General features: G+C 68.5%; 5 protein-coding genes across 5 annotated transcripts in view; 3 read left to right on the forward strand and 2 right to left on the reverse strand.

Annotated features, from left to right (window-relative positions):
• CHLNCDRAFT_48751 (hypothetical protein) overlaps window positions 1–6,732 on the reverse strand; it is a gene marked incomplete at both ends in the record, with an annotated part of 9,978 nt that extends 3,246 nt beyond the window's left edge. Inside the window, 3 exons of the mRNA XM_005848464.1 lie at window positions 28–169; window positions 349–564; window positions 6,730–6,732. Coding sequence (XP_005848526.1) covers window positions 28–169; window positions 349–564; window positions 6,730–6,732 — 361 coding nt within the window. The remainder of the gene's footprint in view (window positions 1–27; window positions 170–348; window positions 565–6,729) is intronic.
• Window positions 6,733–9,014: 2,282 nt separating this feature from the next.
• On the forward strand, window positions 9,015–10,383 carry CHLNCDRAFT_145034 (expressed protein; the record flags this gene model as incomplete). Its single annotated transcript, XM_005848275.1, has 4 exons — window positions 9,015–9,467; window positions 9,582–9,845; window positions 9,981–10,116; window positions 10,253–10,383. 4 exons carry the CDS (start codon window positions 9,015–9,017, stop codon window positions 10,381–10,383), a joined length of 984 nt encoding a protein of 327 aa, XP_005848337.1.
• A 2,799-nt stretch (window positions 10,384–13,182) lies between these two features.
• On the forward strand, window positions 13,183–16,238 carry CHLNCDRAFT_51905 (hypothetical protein; the record flags this gene model as incomplete). The annotated part of the gene is made up of 11 exons (XM_005848276.1): window positions 13,183–13,305; window positions 13,399–13,591; window positions 13,731–13,808; window positions 13,925–14,022; window positions 14,275–14,403; window positions 14,541–14,600; window positions 14,737–14,889; window positions 15,099–15,230; window positions 15,386–15,440; window positions 15,612–15,820; window positions 15,936–16,238. 11 exons carry the CDS (start codon window positions 13,183–13,185, stop codon window positions 16,236–16,238), a joined length of 1,533 nt encoding a protein of 510 aa, XP_005848338.1.
• Window positions 16,239–17,100: 862 nt separating this feature from the next.
• On the reverse strand, window positions 17,101–18,774 carry CHLNCDRAFT_17217 (hypothetical protein; the record flags this gene model as incomplete). Its single annotated transcript, XM_005848465.1, has 6 exons — window positions 17,101–17,217; window positions 17,388–17,471; window positions 17,663–17,737; window positions 17,874–17,943; window positions 18,146–18,284; window positions 18,483–18,774. Coding segments are annotated over 6 exons (777 nt in total), but the record flags the coding sequence as incomplete, so codon positions are not given.
• Window positions 18,775–19,353: 579 nt separating this feature from the next.
• Window positions 19,354–19,669, forward strand: part of CHLNCDRAFT_51907 (hypothetical protein) — a gene marked incomplete at both ends in the record, with an annotated part of 5,832 nt that continues 5,516 nt past the window's right edge. The window contains one exon of the mRNA XM_005848277.1: window positions 19,354–19,653. Within this exon, the coding sequence (XP_005848339.1) occupies window positions 19,354–19,653 (300 nt within the window). The remainder of the gene's footprint in view (window positions 19,654–19,669) is intronic.

Genomic DNA, 19,669 nt, shown 5'->3' on the forward strand with positions numbered 1-19,669 from the left:
GCACTCATCCCACACCACACACCACACCACACCATGCACACACCACACCGCACGCCACGCCGTGCTCACCCAGGCCGCGGAACACGTCGCCGCGCGCGTCGGCCAGCGTCTTGCCCTGCTCCCGCGTCACGCTGGCAGCCAGCTCATCCATGTGCCGGTTGATGAGCTCCTGGGGAGGGGGAGGGGGCCCCCGAGCAGGTGCACCGCGTGACAGGCAGCCATGTCGAGCGCAGCCTGCCCTCGCCTCGCTCCCCGTGGTGCCGCCTGCCTGGTACCACAAGCCTACCTGCCTGCGCGCCACGCACTTCCACCACCCGCCCGCACCCACACACAGGCCGTCCCGCCCACCTGAAGGCGCAGCATGACGCGCGCGCGCAGCGGCACGGGCGTGGTGCGCCACTTGGGGAAGGCGTCCTTGGAGGACTGCACCGCCGCGTTGAACTCCTCGCCCGTGCACAGAGGCAGGCGGGCCACCACCTCCTGCGTGGCCGGGTTCCTCACATCCACCCACTCCTTGGTCTTGGAGTCCAGGAACTGGCCATCGATCAGCAGCTTCACCGTCTCCTGCAGGGCAGCAGCAGCAGGCGGGGTGGGACGGTGCGACGGCAGCACCGCAGCCGCCAGGTGGCGGGCAGCGGCGGCGGCGGCGGCAGGACGCCCGCGCGCCGGCGTGCGGCGCACCGTGGACGCTGCGACGGGCTCTGCGGTGCCTGCCAAGCCTCGCGAGCTCAGGTCCAGCCCCAGGGAGGCACCCGTCCGCAGCTGCCGGGTTGCGGAGCGCAGCATTCCTGCCCTCTTCCCTGCAGCGGTGACAGGCTGCCGAGGCGTTGATCAAACCAACAATACAGCTCCCAATCATTACCCTTACTGATGCTGACGGGGCAGGCGCCAGCCGCACCACGGCCCCCAGACAGCAGGCTTCAGGAAGCCTCAACTTTCAGTGCTGATTCGGCTTGTCCAGTTGCAGCAGAATGCATCTATTTATAGGCGCACAGCCTCAGGGGGTGAGGGTTTACCAGGCCGGGGGGACAGTGGCGGCGCCAAGGCTGCAAGGCGGCAAGGCGGCAGCAGAGGGGCCACCTCCGAGCTGTACTCTTGGAGCAAGCTGATGTACCCTCCGTCAATCGAGATGACATGATCCCAGCAGCAAACCGAAGAAAACCACGCCTGCCGGCTCCTGTGGGCGAGGCGGGAAGGGGGAACGTGCTGGTGCCACCGCGCATCCGTCCCGAAACCGGGGCTCCTGCCAGCTGGTTGTTGTCGTCGACATCTGCATCTACACCAGCGAAACTCAATTCATCATCAAGAATGCCTGAGCTCTTCTGCAAAAATACACCTGCAAAGGGGCTGGGCCGCCGCAAGGAGCAGGGAGCAGCGGTCCGACACCACCAGCACAATGGGCAGTGCCCCCCCACCAGTTCCCCGATTCGGCAGGCCTTGTGGGATTCCGATGGGGCAGCTGATGATGTGTGCTTGGTTGGGTGCGGTTGTGAGCAGCGCAAGCGACCGCAGAGCCAATTTGTCCTGCCCCTGGAGGTACAGGGGTTGGAGCCGATGCCCCGCCCTGCCTTTCCGGTCCTCCGGCGGTAGCAGCGCACCGTTCACGAAGTGCTGCTTGCTGCCGCTCAAGCGAAAGCTGTCCCTCACCCCAACGCGATCACGTGCGCACAGATCAGGCAGTGCGTGCTGCCTGGATGCCATCATAAGCTGCTGATGGAAGCTGCCGCTGTCGCCGCGGGCTGCGCTGCGGGTGCCGCCTGAGGCGGCTTCCTGCTGCCGCCACCTGCGCCTCCGCCTCCCTGCTGGCCACCCGCTCTGCTGACGCCGGCGGCCCTCGCCTCTCCCTCCCTGCTGTTCCCATCAGATCGCCCCTGAGCATTCCCTTCCCCTGCCGTGAGCTCGCCCATCGTTCTCCACTGCCGCCGCCGCCATGGACAAGCTCAAGGAGGTGGACTGGCGGGGGCTGTACAAGACGGCCACCAACAAGGTGAAGAAGTACACGCTCAACCTGACAGACCTGGAGATCAAGGTGGAGGAGGCCACCAGCGCCGAGACGTGGGGTGAGGCCCGGGCCGGGTGGTGGGCCGCGCGGCGGCGCTTGTTTCGCCACCGCAGGGCTGGACAGGCCGGCAGCGGCGGGAGAGGGTGCTGGGATGTGGGGGGCTTGCCTCCAGCGTGGGGAGCCCGTGGGTTCTGCAGCACCTGACCCGCCCCCAATGCCGCCGTTGTGGCCGCCGCCGCAGGCCCGCACGGCAGCGTGATGAACGGTGAGCACGCGAGCAGCGGGCGCGGCAGCCAGCGCGCTTCGGGCACACCCAGCCGGTCGCATCCGCCAGGCCGTGTGCGGCAGCGTGTGCTGGTGCCGCTGCGCGCGTCCCCACCGCTGGCCGTCGCGTGCCTGGCCCTGCAGAGATTGCTGACGCGGCATTCGACCCAGAGAACTACCGCCAGATCATGGGCGTGTTGGCGCGGCGGCTGCAGGAGCGGGTGAGGCGTGGCGCGGCGCGGCGGGGGTGGAGGCATTCACTTGTGGATGGGCGCGCTGCCAGCGTGTGTTGCACACCGTCGGCACGTGGCACCTGGCCAGCCTTTGGTTCCCCAGCCATACCTCGCTCGCCACCAGCCTGCGTCCCTGCCCCAGTCCCCCTGCCCATACAAATTGTACCCGCCTGCCCGGCCCCCCCCAGGACGAGAACTGGCGCATGTGCTACAAGGCGCTGCTGCTGCTGGAGCACCTGATCAAGCACGGCCCCGGCAAGGTCATCGGCGACGTGCAGAGCAGCGCGGCGGTGCTGGACCGGCTGCAGCACTTTGAGTACAAGGACCCAAACATGAGGGACCACGGTGGGTGGGGTGTGGGTGTGGGCGCATGGTGGTGGGGGGGTGGAGGGGGCCATGTGTGGAGGCAGGGGGCTTGGCCATGGGTAGGGGTGGGCGTGGGAGCCAGGACAGGGTGCTTTCCATTGTGGACGGGGCGTGAGCTTGCCCTGCAGCCTGAGCGGGTCGCTGCCCGCCACCGATGCCTGCCCCTGCCTTGCCGCCTGGCAGGCGTGAATGTGCGGCACCGCGCCAAGGAGATCCTGCAGCTGGTGAACAGCCCAGAGCGGCTGCGGGAGGAGCGAGAGAAGGTGTGTGGGAAGGGGGCTCTGTGTGTGTGTGTGTGTGTGTGTCGGTGTGGCGGTGTGGGGACCGCCTGCTGCCTGCTGCCTGCTGCCTGCTGCTGGCTGTGCGCACGCTTTGCCGGCCAGCCGCCGCCTGCGTGCCGGCCAGCAGGGCAGGCAGCGTGCCCGGCAGCGCGCCAGGCCCCTGGCGTGCCCAGCACCGTCTGCCTGCCCGCCTGGCGAGGCGCCCATGCCCGCTCCTGCTGCCCGCCCGCCAGCCAGCCAGCCGCCACCTGGGGCCACCTCACCTCAAACCTGCAGGCCAAGTCCAATCGCTCCAAGTACCGCGGCGTGTCTGCAGATCAGATGCGATCCTCCTCCTTTGCCCGCGCAGCCTCAGACCACTACAGCAGCTCCACCAGCGGCAGCCTGTACCCGGGCGGCGGCGGCGGCGGCGGCGGCGGTGGTCTGGGTGGCGGCAGCAGCCTGGGCGGCGGCGGCCTGGGCGGCGCCGGCAGCGGCTATGCCGGCGTCAACCGCAGGTGCGCGCTGCCCCTCCTGCTGCCCCATCGCTGGCCTTGCAGTGCAGGGCAATGCTCTGCATGGGCTCGCCCCTCCCATATCCTCCCCTCCACAGGAGCACTCGACTTTGCCCCCTTGTCCGCCCCGCGCCCCATCCCACGCCCCACAGGACCGACTCTTATGACGAAACCGACGAGGGGGCGCACTACATCTCAAAGCGCGGCGGCGGCGGCGGCGGCGGCGGCCTGCTGGACGCAGGCGCCGGCAGCAGCTCGTCCGCGGCGGCGGGCGGCGGCGATGGCGGCGGCGGCGGCGGCGGCGGCGGCGGCGGCGAGGATGCGCTGGCCGCCACCCGCGCCCGCATCGACCGGCTGAAGCTGGAAGACAAGGCGCCGCCTGCAGACGGTGAGCGGGGTGGCGGGGCGGCGGCGCCAGCTGTGAGCTGTGCCCTGGGCAGGGAGGCAGGCGCCCTGCCTGTCGCCAGCCGCCCAGCCCCACACTCTGCCTTCCAGCCTGCTGCCTTCCAGCCGGCCTGCCCTGCCTGCCTGCCTGCCCACGCCCTGCCCTCGCTGCCTGCCTGCCGGCCTGCCTGCCCGCAGAGAAGAAGCGGCTGACGGATGTTCGCGTCAACCCCAAGATTGCCGCCTCGCTGGGCCTCGCAATCCCGGCGGCGGCGCCCCCCAGGCCCGCAGCCGCAGCCGTGGCAGCCGCTCCTGCGGCGCCGGCGGCTGGCCCCGCTCCCGCCGGGGCCATGGACCTTCTGGGGGGCCTGGAGGAGCCCCAGGCTGCCGCCGCGGCGCCGCCGCCACCCGCGCCGCCGGCCCCGCCCGCGGCCGCCAGCTTCGACCCTTTCGGCGCTGCGGCGCCCGGCCCGCCGCCCGCCGCCGCGGCGCCGCAGCAGGGCTGGGACGCGTTTGGGGGGGCTGCCAGCGCTGCGCCGGCCCTCGCTGCCGCCCCCGCGGCCCCTCTCGACATGCTGGGTGGCCTGGACTTTGCCGCGCCAGCCGCCTTCCACCAGCCGCCCGCCTTCCACCAGCCGCTGGCCGCGGCGCCGGCCCCAGCCGACCCCTTTGCAGCCTTCACCGCCAGCCCGCCCGCCACAGCAGCGCCCGTGCCGTTTGTGGCGGCCAGGCCGGCGGCTGCGGCGCCCCCCGCGCCGCTGCCGACCGTGGCGGCGGGCGTGCCTGCGGCTCTGCCCGAAGACATGTTTGCTGATCTGACGGGCATCGGGGGCAGGCAGCACCAGCCCATGGGGCTCAGCCCGCACACCGGCCCCTCCCCACCGGCACCCTCCCCGCCTGGCATGGGCGCCGCAGGGGCAGGCATGGGGTGGGGCATGCCAGCCGCCTCCCCGCCCTCGCCAGGCGGCGGCTTTGGCAGCTTCAGCGGCGGCGCCATGCCCGCCGCCGCCATGCCCGTCGCCGGCGCGGGCACCGGGCTCACGCCGCCGGGCGCCGGGTTTGGGGCGGCGCCGGGTACGGGGGCCCACAGCCGCTCGGGCAGCATGGGGGGCCCTGTGGACCTCGGCAGCCTCAGCTACAGCAGCCCCGCGCAGGGCGGCGCCTCGGCGGCCGACCCGTTTGCCGACCTGATGAAGTGAGGGCGGTGCGCTGAGGTGGCGCTGAGGCGGCGATGCACCCTTTATTACACGTGTAGCGGCTGCCCAGCAGCCTGCCTGCCATTTGAGCTGCTGGTCGCCATCCTTGTCAGCACCTGTTGTTGCCTGCACACCTGTTTTTGAACGCCTCTGTTATTCTGCCTGTCCTTTTCGGATCAAGAGCAGCACTCGCGCCAGCCTGCTGCTGTATGCGTGAGTGCCCTTTCCGCATGCATGCACTCTCCTCCTCTTGGCCTTGTGACTCCCGGAAGGCTCCAAAGCAGCACCACAAGGCCTCGCCGCGCCCCGGGCTTCCTTTCCCTTACAGCATGGTCAGCTCCGCCCCGGTGGCCCCCCAGGTGGGCTGCAGCAGGTACACCGCCCGGCCCGCTGAGCAGATGAGCGGATCGCCGCGCCGCGCGCCGCACGTGGTGGCGCCTGGCGTGAAGCCGGCGGCGCCGCGGCTGATGGTGGCGCCGGTAGCTGTGCAGTACAGGCTCACCAGCTGGCTGCGCTCGCAGCCGGTGGCGACGGCGGCGCCGCCGGCCACGAAGCAGGGCTGGTAGATGGCGGTGATCCTGCGTCGGCGGCGGCGGCGGCGCAGGCACGGGGAAAGGCAGCAGGCAGGAGTGGGCTGTGAACACATGAGGGGTGGGCTGATGTCCAACCGCTAGGGTTGGCTGCCCAGAGCGGCGGATCGTGGCGCGCGGGCGCGGCGCCGGCGCTGGCGCCCTGCGCCGCCCACCTGGCGCCCGCCGCGTGGCCCAGGAGGCGGTGCAGCGGCTGGCCTGGGCGGCGCAGGTCGTGCAGCAGGATGGCTGGATCGTGGCTGGCTGTGAGCAGGAGGTTTGTGTCGGCCGGGTGCCAGCGCAGCACGTTGACGGCGCTGGCGTGGGCGCCCTCCACCGCCACGCTGGCGCCTGCAGGCACGCGCCAGTGGCGGCGGCAGCGGGCAGGCCGGCAGGGCAGGGGGAGGCTGGGGCTGAGCGCAGCCTTGCAGCTGCCGACAGCTTGCTCCATGGTGCGACAGCGCTAGCCGCGCAACACGGCACCATGCCCCACCACACATGCCGCTTGCCCAGCTGGGGAGATTACCTGCGGCGGGCGGCTGCCGCGTGTCCACCACACACACGCTGCGGTCGTTCCCGCAGGAGGCAAAGGTGCCGCCGCCCTCCCGCCACCTGGCGCACTTGACCACCCCCTCGTGCAGCTCGTCGTACCGCTGTACCGCAGCCAGACTGGCGGTACCGCCCAGGCTGCTGACCTGGTGGTCCACGGTGCCGTCCTTGGAGGCCGTCACCAGCCGCCCGCCCCGCTCATGCAGCGAGAAGATGCCGCCTGCACAGCAGGCACAGCAGGCGCCGGCGCCGGCACACGGCATGCGCACTCAGCCCCATGGCGGCATGAGGGCACTGCACCAGCAGCCGAAAAGGCTGTCAAGCACGCACACGCACAGGGAACGCCCGCCCCTTGGCGCAGCCAGCCAGCCAGCCAGCCAGCCCAGCTCACCATCGTGCAGGTGGCAGGCCCTGGCCAGGCACTGAGGCACCAGCCCCCCCTTGCCGCCGCCGCTGCCCGCCGAGCGCCCCAGGTCCCACAAGCACACGGTGCCGTCGTTGCCGGCGGTCAGCAGCAGCGGGACGTCACCCCCGCCCCCGCCGCTGCTGCCGCCGCTGCCGCCGCCGTGGGTGCTGGCAGCTGGGGCGGATGCAAACTGCACGTCGCTGACCCAGCCCTTGTGCAGCTTGTGGCTGAGCAGCGGCGCCACCGCCTCGTCAGCCGCCAGGCGCCCGCTCTCCAGCTGGCGGCTGCCATAGATGCTGACCACCCCGTCCTTGCCGCCGGCCTGCAGGGCAGCAGCCACATCCCCGGTGGCGACCGGGCAGGATGGGGATGCTGCCTGTGCTGCTTCCTCACAGAGATACCTCAGGCAGTATGGGGCTATGGGGCACGGAGGCGGCTGTTGCGCTGGTTCCCAGCTGCTCGTTGACAGCAGCTGGCGTTACCGTGCAGCAGCAGCAGCAGCAGCAGCAGCAGCAGCAGCAGCAGCAGCAGCAGCAGCAGCAGCGCGCAGCCCGACCCACCACAAGCAGCCCCGGCCTCCAGTCCACGCTGTACGCCCGCGCCAGCGCCGGGTCGTGCAGGCAGCCCGGCAGCTGGCGGAAGCCGGTGACGCGACCGCCGGGTGCGTCGTCGCTGCCGCTGTCGCCTCCTGCTGGCTCTGCCGGCGCTGCCAACACCTCGCACACATACCGCCGCACAGAGCTGTCGTCATACTCTAGCTCCGGCTCGGGATCCGACGCAGCATCCAGCTGCGGGGCTGCTGCTGCCAGGCCCGCTGCGCCGGCCTGCACGTTGACAGCAGGGTACCCACGTGCATGTTCATGGCATGCACATGTGTATGCTGAGCGGCAGCAGAGCAACGTTGCAAGCAAATGTACCATGCAACGGGCATGCCCCGGCAGGCCAGGCAATCATCACCTCGCTGCCCGCCGCGGCGCCGCGGGTCCGGCCCGATCGGCGCACGGGCGCCGCCGCGGGCGCCACGTCCCCTGCCGCCGCCCGCCTGCGGGCAGGCTGCTTCCTGCGCTGCGGCGGCTGCTTCCTGGGCTCGATGCCCGGCGCGCCCAGGCCCATGCTGACCATCATCTGCATCCCGGCGGGGAGCCAGGGGGTGGTGGGGCGGCGGCAGAAGTGGGAGCAGAGATTGTCGCCTGTATTCACGCAGGCAGGAGAGACAGGCTCCCTCCACCTCACCTCCTGGTTCCGGCGGATGCGCTCCAGCCGCTGCAGCTCGTAGTCGGTGAGGCGCCCGCCGCCACCGGCCGCCCCAGACCCGCCTGCTGCTGCGCCGGTGGCGGCTGGACCAGATTCGAAGGCCGCGTGGCTCGCCGCCGCCGCTGCTGCATGGACGGCGTCGCCGCCCTGGCTGCTGCTGCCAGGCACACCAGGCATGGCGCCATCGTCGCTGCTGCTGCTGCTTCTGCTGGTGCCGGCTGAGGCTGGGAGCTGGGTATCATCTGCCTGGGGCCCTCCCGGCTCTGGCTGCTGCTGCTGCTGTGGTAGCGGCAGGGCTGGCCTGCTTCCGATTCCTGCCGGCCGCTGCTGCTGCATGCCGCCGTCTTGTTGCTGCGCCTGCTGCTGCACGCATGCCTGCGCCACGCGAGCACCGCGCTCCGGCTGCGGCACAGTCGGCAGGGCACTGCCTGCTGCACCCTGCTGCCCTGGGGGAATAGCTGCTGCTGCTCCTGCTGCTGTTGTTGTGGTTACAGCAGTGTCTACAGGCACCGCCGCTGCTGAGGCGGCCCCGCAGGCAAAGGATGACAAAGGCGGCGGCGGGCACGAGGCGGGGGCCTCCCGCCGCTGCCTGTTGTCAGCTGTCGCCGCCGCCACCGTCACCAGTGGCTGCAGGCTGGCACGGATCGGTTCCTGGTGCGTCAATCGTGCTGAATCATCCGGCTGCTCCTCGGCCTTGGGCCGTGGCAGGAGAGCAAAGTAGGACAGCAGGGACCGACCATCGACCTCGGCTTTGCGCTTCTTCATACTGCTGGGGCAATGCGGCCACGAGCAGAGAGTGAGGCAAGCGGATCACAAGGCTTGCTGCTACAGGCCGAGCCAAGGCTCAGCAGGGGCCCAGCATGGCCGCACCGGCATCTCTCTCTCTTGCAGAGCATTGTAATCCCCCAAGGTACTTGTGGATCACTTCCGAAGGCCTCGCCAGCCGGCCCTCTTGCAGTCGTTGAACGCCCTTCAAGAGGCAGCGTGCTGTAGGGCTCATGAACAACTCCGATAGCATGTCCTCCTTCGAGCAAGTTGACCTGGCTGCAGCAGCAGAGACGCCCGAGTCGCCAGGCGATAAACCCTCGACACCCAGCGAGCAGCCGGCCGAGCCCACGGCCCAGCCAGCTGCAGCACAACGCCCACCTGCAGTTGCAGAGACGAGCACGGCAGCCGCAGCAGCGGCACCAGCGGCGGCGGCACCGGCGGCGGCAAAAGCGGCGGCTGCCGCGCCAGCGGGTGCCACGCCCACAGCGCAGGCCGCCGCTGCCCTCCAGTCAGTGCTGGGCTTCCTGGGCGCCGCAACTGACCAGCAGGATTCTGAGGCAGAGGAGGAGGAGGAGCAGGAGGAGGAGGGGGAGGGGGAGAAGGTGGATGATGAGCCCGAGCCGCCGTTGGAAGACCCGGTGGCCAAGTTTGAGAAGGAGGCCATCGATGCCGCGCTGCAGGCAGAGGCGGCTGTGAAGGAGGTGCGGGGTGTGCGTGTGCATGGCAGGCGTTGGAGGGCCGGCAGCAGTGGCAGGGAAGGTGCCGGGACTGGGCTGCCGCGCCCCAACCCACTCCATGCCCGCCTGCTGCTGCAGGTAGGCCTGCAGCTGCTGCACGGCGCGGCAGAGGCCAAGGAGAGCCTGTCCTCCCTGGCCCACGGCCTGACCTCCTGGTGGAGCACGCTGGACCCCGGGGCCGACCAGGCGGCGGCAGCAGCGCCCGCGCCGGGCGGGCAGCGGGGCCAGGATGTGCAGCAGGCGGCGGAGGCGTTGGGCCTAGATGGCGGGGAGACGGTGCTGGAGTCGTTTGCCTGCCAGCTGCTGCAGACATACACCTGCTCCTCCAACTTCTTCACGCCCGTGCGCCAGGCAAGCAAGCCGCCGCCTGGGCGCTGCCTGCATGCGCACAAGTGCTGGCTACAGCTGGGCCCTCGCCGCTGGCCTCCACACCGCCTCTCAGACCTGCCCTGTGTACCTGCCTCATCCTGCTTGCAGATCGCTTTCCCCGGCAGCCTGCACGTGACAAGCCAGCGGCTGCTGTTTGCGTTTGAGGAGAAGGGGGTGGCGCCCATCAAGCTGCCCGGCAAGGCAATAAAGTCGGTGGCCAAGCACGCGGCAGACGCGCAGAAGGGTGGGTGGGTGCCCGATAGGCGTGTGCTGGCGCGTGCAGCAGCACTGCAGCAGATGCGATGCTTGGCGCGCTGGCTGCCGCCAGGCTTGACCCGCCTGGGCCTCTCCTCCCTGCCTGGGCCTCCCGGCGCCTGCAGGGCTGCATGAGCGGCTGGAGCTGCAGCTGGAGCAGGCGGGGCAGTCTCTGGTGCTCGCCCACTTCACGCTGGAGGGGCTCGAGCTGGACTCCGCGCTCGCCCTGGTGGAGCATTTGGCTGACGATGACTAGGCTGGGCGGCCGCTGGAGTGCACCGCGCTCCGCTTCTGTGCACCAGTGGCAGCAGCCGCCAGCCGTCCTCTGTACTCTCCTGCACTGCACTTGCCAATTCTCCCCGCTCGTACATCCTCCATCCCCTGCTGTGTTTGCCCTCCCTGCTTTGTACCTGCGGCAAGCACCTACCTACCTTCTCAGCTCCTGTAATACAGACTCGATTCGACTCATTGACTGCAAGCTTCATGCATCAAACAAGAGGCAGGGTAAAAGGTGAATGCCGGCGCGGTATGGCACCTGTTGGCCCGCGCTGGCGCTGGCGACCGCCAACGGGGCATCCAGCGGGGGGCATCCATGCCATGTAGTAACATGGGCAGCTGTCAAAAGGTTCATTTATCCGTCCTTCTTCTCGAGTACGCTCCAGGAGGGACAACCAAGGTGCGTTGTGCGTGCACTTCACAACCCAGCCCTGTTTCACGCTGCTTTAAGCTCCGCTCAGCGAGACCCAAAACATGTTCTTGTTGCGCAGCCTTGGTTCGGGCAGGAGGTCCGCAGAGAGCAGCAGCTGCGGCGGCGGTGTCGCCTCAGCCTAGCGCTGTGACGCCAACAGGCGCGCAGCGGCATGGATGAGCTGAAGAGCAAAGCGGCAGGCCTGCAGGACAAGCTGGCAGACATGTACGCAGGCTTCAAAACCATCGATCAGCAGGTACCCTACTGGCAGAGCAAGTTCGGAGTTGCGGGCACTCCGAACAATAAAAACGGACCTTTTTTATTGTTCGGAGTGGGTGCGCCAGGTATTTTCTGACTCAGGGGGGCAATTCGGACCAAGGTCTGCCAGCAGGGCAGGGGCCGCCCTCCTGCCGCCGCCCCGGACCGGCTGGCTCACTGCTTGATGGGGGACGCCTTTTTCTGCGCCATGAGGGGCGCCGGGTGGCTGCGAGCTTCAATTCTTGGCGCTAGGAGCACGAGAACATCACTTCTGCTCCTGACACGTCATGCAGGACATGCTGTACATGGGCCCAGAGCGGTTCGGAGTAGCCTCAGGAGGAATTTCTGACAAGTTCAGAGTGAGGAGCGCCAGAATTATTTTAACTCCGAACTTGCTCTGCCAGTAGGGTAAGTGCAGGGGGGTGGCGCATTGTTTCACTTTGTTGCATTATGCGACCTGCTGGTGCTGGTATAGTGTGTGGTAGGTGGCAGGCAACAGACTGCAGGCAGCAAGCTGTTGGCAGGCAGTAAGCTGTCGGATTGACTGGGCGGCCATGATTCCGGCTGCTCTTCTACGATGTTGCAGGGCCCGCAGGCAGTGCAGTGGGACGAGCAGTGGCAAGAGCAGGCGCGGCAGGTCGGTGCTGCGCACATCATGCTGAAGAGCGGCGCGGTGGGGCTCGACACCGCCGCCAACCTGTCGCATGCGGAGCATGTGATTGAAGAGCTGGAGCGGCAGATGCAGGGCATGCAGGCGCTATGCCCGCAGGATGAACCCAGGACAAATGAACCCGAGGCAAAGCAGCCCCCTCTCCTGCTGACCAACGAAGGGTCTAGAGTACCTGCCGCCTGATAGGGAGTCTACTTGTGCCTTGGGAAAGCTATTCACAACCACGATTCCATGAAGGAGTTGGCGGCTTTGCTGTTGCGGTCCAAACTCGTAGGCTTTCTTGTGTTGCCGCCTATCTAGCTCTGCATTTGGGTTCACTTCTATTCATTGTGATCCCTCCAAACGACATGCGCCTGGGCGCCGGCGCCTACGCGGCGCCAGATGGCGCACCCATGATGCCCATGTGATGATGATGATGCCCACATAGCGAGATAGCGGCGCTCGCCATTGACTCGACAGGTCTCTGTGACTCCTCTCTCGTCAAACTGCCTAGCAGGCTTCCAGCGGACTACCGGCGTACTCCACCACGGTGAGTTGCGTGCAACCCGGAACCCAGCCCTGTTTCAGCTGTAAAGTGCTCAGCTCATAGTGCGAAGATGCTGCATCGGACATCAAAATGTGCTGCCTCGGACAGGGCCTCGGACAGGGCAGGGCGCACAGCAGCGGCAGCGACGCACGCCGGCGGTGGTTGATGGAGGAGCTGAAGAGCAAAGCAGCGGGGCTGCAGGACAAGCTGGCAGATCTGCACGCAGACTTCACCATAGCCACGGCCGAGCGGCAGGCAAGTGCGGCAGCGGCAGCGGGGCGCGGCCGACTGGTCTGCCCAGCTCGCGCGTTGCACAGCAAGCTGCCCTGATGGCTGCTCTCTTGCCCTGGATTCAATACGCTGTGGAACGTGCAAATGCTGACATTTGCAGCCCCCCGAGGCTGATCGGTGGCAGGAGAAGTGGCAGGAGCAGGCACGGCAGGTTGGCGAGGCTCAGGTCATGCTGAAGAGCGGCACGTTGGCGCTCGACACACCCGCCACCCTCTCCCACGCGGAGCATGTTGCGGGGGAGCTGGAGCAGCAGCTGGCAGGCATCAAGGGCGGCGAACAGGGAACCAAGGGCAGCGCGGAGGGCACCGGCTGAGGGCACTGGCCGCGGCGGGACTGCGGCCGCCGCTGGCGGCGGGATGGGGCAGCAGTGTATGCATATGAACCCGCCCCTGCCCTCTCTGTCAGCTGAGCTCATGTGACTGCTGCTTCGTTCTGAGCCACTTTAGTATGATGTTGATCTACATTGGTCGATTAGAAAGTTTTTGGTCGATACCCAGACCTGCAGCAGGCCTCTAGTGAAAAGATTAGAAACTACCACTGCACCCTATGATGTGAAGCACACCACCAGGCTCAGACGAAGCATCAGTCACGAAGCACAGGGTGAACGATGGCGTCAGGCTCGATGTGCTGGCTAGCAGGAGCAGCAGCACGTGGACCTGGCAGGCTGCTGCTGCTGGCGCTGCTTGGGGCGGCGCTCCTGGCGCGGCCGGCGCGCCCGTCGCCGACGCCTGAGATCAGCCCCACCGTGAGCCCAGGCTGCTGCCCTCTCTGTGGTGGACTGCATCCCTTGATTGGACAGCGTTCGCCGGTCTCATGGTGCGTGGGGCAGCCCATGCAGGTGTACGTGGGCGGCATCCAGGACCTGAAGCTGGACTCGAGCGGCGCCTCCAAGTGCTCCTGCCTGGTGGACGGCGTGGCCGGCTACCAGGCCTTCACCCGTGCCCAATTCCTGGTCAGCCAGCTGTGGTGGGACAGCGGGCCGCGCGACCCGCCCCCGGGCTGGGCCGGCTGCGACGACTACGAGCTGTCAAGTGAGGCGGGGGCGTGGAGGGGAGGCGGAGGCTCGCGTGGGGTGACCGCGGCGCCTGTGCCACACTTGCCGCGCTTGCTGCTCTCTTTGGCACTCTGGCAAGCCGGCTGGCATGCTCCCTGCCATGCCCGGTGCTGCAGCATACTACTGCTTCTCGCGGTTCAACTCCACCGATGTGGAGTACTGGGCATACCAAACAGATCCCGCCACGCGCATCGGTGGGCTGGGGGGGAGCCCGGCAGGAGCACCTGCGCCCTGGGGGCCAGCGCTGCGTACCAGCCTGTCCTGGCCCACCGACCTGCCTGCCCACCTGCCCGCTCGTCTCCCTGCGCAGCCGAGCCGGTCACGCAGCCCCAGATTGCTGAGTTCAGCGGGCTGCTGGGGCGCTGCCTGGAGCATGCGATCGGCCTGGGGCTGGATGTGGCCATCAATGTGAGCGCAGCACAGCACAGCGCAGCACAGCACAGCACAGCACAGCACAGCACAGCACAGCACTGCTCTGGCCTGCACCAGCCACCTAGAGCAGCCGCGCAGGGTGCCGCTGCCCCCGCCCTGCGCGCTGAAGAGGCGCGCCACCCAGAGCGAAGCGGGCGGGCCGCTGGCCCCAGGGTGCCCGCTCGTCTTCTGCCAACCTTTTCTACCCCCACCCCCTGCCCCTCCTCCCGCCGCCCCGCGTCCTGCCAGGTGCACGCCGACGACGGGCGGGCGCAGAACGGGTGGCGCAACACGCTGGCGTTTGACCCGCTGCAGCCCGCCAGCGGCTTCTCCTTCTTCGACATCATGCTGGCTCCCATCGCCGACGCCCTCAACCTCGTGCTGCTCGACAACAGCACCGCCTGGATGTCTCTGCAGGCGCGCTGCGTGGCAGGGCCGCCTGTTGCTCAAAGCCGGCAGGGTGGCAGGGCAGCCCCCGCCTCACACACAAGGCCCCTGCCTGCTGCTGCGCGCAGGGCGAGATGGGCGCCACCGTGTTCCTCTACCCATGGCAGTGGGCTGAGGCAGCAGACATGGTGAGCGCTGCCACGGCCGTGCACAGCACTGATGACTGCTGCCACCGCGCTGCTCTGCTGGCCGCCAGCCGGCAGGTTGGCCACAGCCACACCTGCGTGCTGAGTGGAGGCCTGCCGTACCGCCCGAGTCGTGCAGGTGCGGGAGCGCATCGAGCAGGGGCGCCCTGAGCTGGCGGGCCGGGTCAAGCTGGGCCTGGGCATCAACAACTCCAAGCTGTGCGGCTGCGTGCTGATTGACATTGTAAACTATGACGAGTACCTGGCAGCCTTTGCGCCCCTGTGGCCCTCGGTGAGTGCGCTGGGCCGGCACTGGCATGGGTGGGTGGAGCAGGCGGCGGCCGGGGGGGCTGCGGGAGCTGGCGGTCAGGTGATGTTATGGTGGGGCCCTGCTTGTACCGCGGCTGCTGGCGCAGCGGCTGCAAGTTTGGCTGTGGCCGCTGCCGCCCACGTCCGGCTCGCCCGCCCTCCCACACCTGGCGCCGATGTGCTGCGGCGCAGATCGAGGGGTGGTTCGACCTGGCGGGCATCCGAGCCGCCTTTGAGGCCGTTGACTATGTGGGCATCAGCGCCTATGTGCCGCAGTCCCGCGTCGACTTCCAGCCCTGCGACATGGAGAGCCTGATGCGCAAGGTCGGTGCACTGGCAAAGAAAGCAGGGTCTGGGGGTGCGCAGAATGTGTGTGGGGCGGTGGGGTGGGCAAGGGATGGGGGCGTCGAGTCAGGGCTGGCTATCGTCGTCTTGAGTGGACGTGCTCACTGCTGCCCTCTGTGCTGCTGCTGCTGCAGATGGATGTCGAGTTGGCCTACTACAACCTCACCCTGAGGGAGCTGCTGGACATGGGTGGGCTGGCTGCATGTGGAGCGCCGCCAGCTGCCTGCCCGCCCCGCCTGCCGCCCGTGCCTCGCCTCGCCTGCCGCCCCGGCCCCGATGCCTCCTCTCCGCCCTCGCCTGCCTCCCTCCTCAGCTCTGCTTGTTCGCCTGCCTTCTCCCCACTCCTCCTTCTCTGCCCAGGCAAGGAGATCCACTGGATTGAGTGGGGAATCGGCGGCGGCGCCACCAACAACGGCGACACCCCCGCCGCCACGGCGCTGGAGGCGGCCTATTACCCCTACTGGGGGGTGTGGGGGGCCTACAACGTGTCGCGCGACCCCTGGCAGACGCCCGCCGTGCGGGACTACATGCGCCACTACATCCAGCAGACCAGCAGCTACCTCTTGCAGGTAAGGTAGTGGAACACACAGAGCGCTGCTCCGCGGCAGGGCCCTGCATCCCGTGACTGCTCCGCAGCCCACACTTGGCGGGCCGCTTGCGCCACCAACCCGTTGGCATGTGCAGGGCGGATGCGAGTACCGGGTGGAGGGTGTGTACCTGTGGACCACCGGCTCCTCCTGGGACATCATCGGCCTGGCCAACCCCGTGTACGGCAATGCCGGCAGCTTCAGGGATGAGGTGGCGCTGGAGACCATCCGCGCACACAACCAGGCGGTGCGGGAGCTGGAGGCTGAGGCTGGGGAGGGGGCGGCAGAGGACGCAGAGCCGCCCCTGCCGGAGCAGCCCGCGGTGGTGGCAGCAGACCAGCCGGCAGGCCCGCCTGCTCCCATGGGCGGCGCTGCTGCTGCCACCAGGGCCGGGGCCTGAGCTCGGCCGGTGCTGGCAAGGCGCAGCCGCCCATCCTCCCTCCCTCAACGGGCTTGTACAGATCCTACCCATGCATGTATTTGCTATCTATTGTGAATGAACCAGGTGTGCGAGATTATGTGCCTGCTGTTGCGTTGCATTTGCACTTGTTGCGTTGCACATTGTAAATGTAGTAGTTGCACTGGCATCACGCAGCCCTGCCATCTATGCTCGCCTTGCTGCTCTTCCTGGAACCACCCCTTTTGCTGCGGCCTGCGGTTGCGCTTCTACGGCTGCTGTTGCTGGATGTGACGTGTCTGCTGCTGCTGCTGCTGCTGGATGCGGCGCGTCTGCTGCTGGTGCGCCTCCTGCACTTGTTGCTGCTGCGGCGCCAGCTGCGGCGCCCGCATCCGGCTGCCGCTCAAGGATGCGAAGGTCCCTGCAGGCACAGCGGAAGTATCCTGACGCACATGGGAGCCGTGGCATGTTGGCTAAGGTACTGCTGGCTCGTGCACCCCGCAGCCATTACTGCCGCCCTACCACCAAGCCTCAACCCAGCCGTTCCAAACCACGTGTGTCCCGCATGTACCGCCCACCTGTCCTTCATGTACCGCTCCTCCATCTGCTCCCACAGGTCGCTGCCCTCCTCCCTCAGGCCGGCGCTGTACTGCAGCTCAGGGGCGGGCTGACCTGCAGGCCAGGGGGCAGCGCAGGCCAGGCGGCAGGCAGCGGGAGGGTCTGAGATGTGACCCTTCCCTTTTCGTTGCCCGGGGCTTGACCCCACCCCCCTACCAGCAGGCACACGCGTCCAGCCACCACAGAGACTTCCTCAACCCCCCCCCCCCCCCCACACACACACACATACACACACACCTGGCTGCGCCAGCCCCGCAAACACAAAGCCATTGGACTTGTCGATGGCGGCCACCAGGTGGCGCATGGCGTCGCGGTCCTCGATGGCCAGCGGCTGGAAGGACAGCAGCCCAAAGTCCTCGATCACCTGTTGTTGCAGGCAGGGGGAGGGCAGGTGGGGGTGGTGGGGCGTGTGCCGGCGTGCGTGTGCTTGGGTGTGTGGGTTTATAGGGTGAGCAGGCGGGCCAGCACGCGGCCAGGGTGCGGGCATGCGCCTGGCTGGCTGACCAGAGCGTGCGCAGCAAGGGCAGCGCCCACCTCGCACAGCTCTGCCGTCATGCGCTGGAACCTGGGCGGGAAGCTGCCTTCCATGGCCTCCGCCAAGTGGCCCAGCCCCTGCGCCTGCGGGCGGCAGGTCCCAGGGGGCGCCAGCGCAGGCCAGGCAGCGTGTTGATGGCGCCACCAGCGCAAGGCGAGCCTGAGGCTTGCTGTCGGTCCTGCGGCAGGCTGTCAGGGCAGGACAGGCACGCCAGTGCCTGCTGCTGCTGCTGTCACCTCCTCCCCTGCCTGCCCCTGCCCCCGCTGCGCCCCACCTGGAGGTAGAAGTCCAGGCTGAAAGCCAGCTCGCCGTACTGCTCTATGAGGTCCATCTTGGACAGCACGTTGACCTGGGGGAGGCTGGGGGAGGCAGGGGGGGTGAGAAGGGCCGCACGGCGGATTGGCACGCGGCAGCCTGGGGTGCCAGCGATTGGGCCGGCATGGGGAGGGGCAGCCGTGGCAGGCGGCGAGCGCCTGGCCTCCCACCTGAGGCAGCTCCAGGTGCAGCATGGTGCTCAGGCTCAGCAGCAGGGCGCTCAGGTACTTGGCTGGGTCGCTGCGGCCAGGGAGGGAGGGAGGGAGGCCCAGGGTACAGCGTGTGTGGTCGATGCGGCAGAAGGCAGGCAAGGAGACCTGGGAGGGAAGGGATGGAGGTCCTCAACCTCCTGCCTCCTGCCTCCAGCCGCCATCGCCTCACAAGACAGCAAACGCCTGGGCTTGCAGCAGCAGCAGCAGCAGCAGCCACCACTCGCCTGCACAGGTGCGCGTCCACCAGCTGTACCGCGGTCAGGCGGTACTGCCACCGCCTCGTCAGCACATCCAGGATGCGGCGCAGCGCGCCGTGCAGCGTGAAGAGCTCCACCTGGCCGGGCAGGTCGAACAGCAGGTAGCAGCCCTCTGCGCAAGCCGCGGGGTCAAGGCAGACAGCCAGTGGGCATGCATTGGGGAGCCTGCACTGTTCCATACCCACCCTGCCTCCCCTTCCTCTGTCTGCACACCACCTACCATCCTCCTCTACAACCGCACCAGGCACCTTGGCCCGCTCCCTCCCAGCAGCCCCAGCCCCAGCCCAGGCCCAGCACCACCCGCACTCACCCTCCTCCAGCGGGGCCAGCCGCTCCGCCAGCCAGTCCAGGTTCCTCTCGAGGTACTCCAGGCAGTACACCAGCCCCCCGTTGGGCCCCAGCCCCAGCTCCTCCTGCACCGCCTCCAGCGACACAAGCTCCCCCACGTCCACGGCGGGTGTGTAGGGCAGGGCGGCGTCGTTGGCGGGGTCCAGGTTGACCACTGCCACGCGGCGCCCCGCCAGGCTGAGGAACTGCTGCATGCCGGCGCAGTAGGTGGTCTTGCCCGCGCCGGGAGGGCCCACCACCACCTGGCCCCACACCGGCGCGTCGGGGGAGCGCTGCAGGTGGCCGCAGGGGGCTTCGCAGGAGTGGTTGGGTGCGGCGGGGGCGGGGCGACAGCGGTGGAAGCCGCGGCGGCGGTGGCGGCGGGAGGCCCGGGGGTTGGGTTGCATGCGTGCAGTCCATGCCGCACTGCACTGCGGCACACCATCACCTTGCGCTGGGCCGCCACAGCCTGAGGCTGTGCACCCTCAGGGCCACTCGACATGCCGGGACGCAGGGGATCGGCCACGGGCCAAGTCGATCTCGATTGAACTTGTGAAGGGATCAGACGGATGGGCAATGCAAGCAGCCTGTCGTCTGTACAACCAGCTTGCGGGCAACACATGCTTTGCCCTTACTTTCAACCCTGCCCCAGGGGCCCCAATCCTCTTTCTGAGCTGTTGCAGACCCTCTGTACAGCCTTGATAAAGTTGTCCACGCGTTCCCCGGGCGCAAGCTGCCGAAGCTACAACCAGGGCGCTCGGAAAGGCTGACAGCAGCACCGCAGCAAGCGGCAGCGCCATGTTGGGATAACAGAGCATCAGCAGATCTTAGGTTGACATCGCCGGCAGCGCGGCATGCTGGGGCTTGCTGGCCGGCGGCCTCTTGCCGCCGCCGCTGCCGCCGGCGCCAGGCAGCGGGTGCCTCGTGGTGCCGCAGCGCCTGCTGCTGCTAGGCTGGCAGCCCCGCTAGCGCAGCATCGATGGGGTCGACCGCTGCAGCAGTTGTCAGGCCTGCAGCGTGCAGCGCAGGAGTTGGCGCAGCCGCACCGGCACCAGGCACGGCGTCAGCGGCCGCAGCAGGTGCAGTGCCAGGCATCCCGGGCCGGCGCTCGCAGCAGCCCCAGCAGCCGCTCCGCCAAGGCGCTGCTCATAAAGGTGAGGTGGGGCGGGG

This window comes from Chlorella variabilis, assembly GCF_000147415.1.
Source record: "Chlorella variabilis unplaced genomic scaffold CHLNCscaffold_8, whole genome shotgun sequence".
Classification (NCBI taxonomy): Eukaryota; Viridiplantae; Chlorophyta; class Trebouxiophyceae; order Chlorellales; family Chlorellaceae; genus Chlorella; species Chlorella variabilis.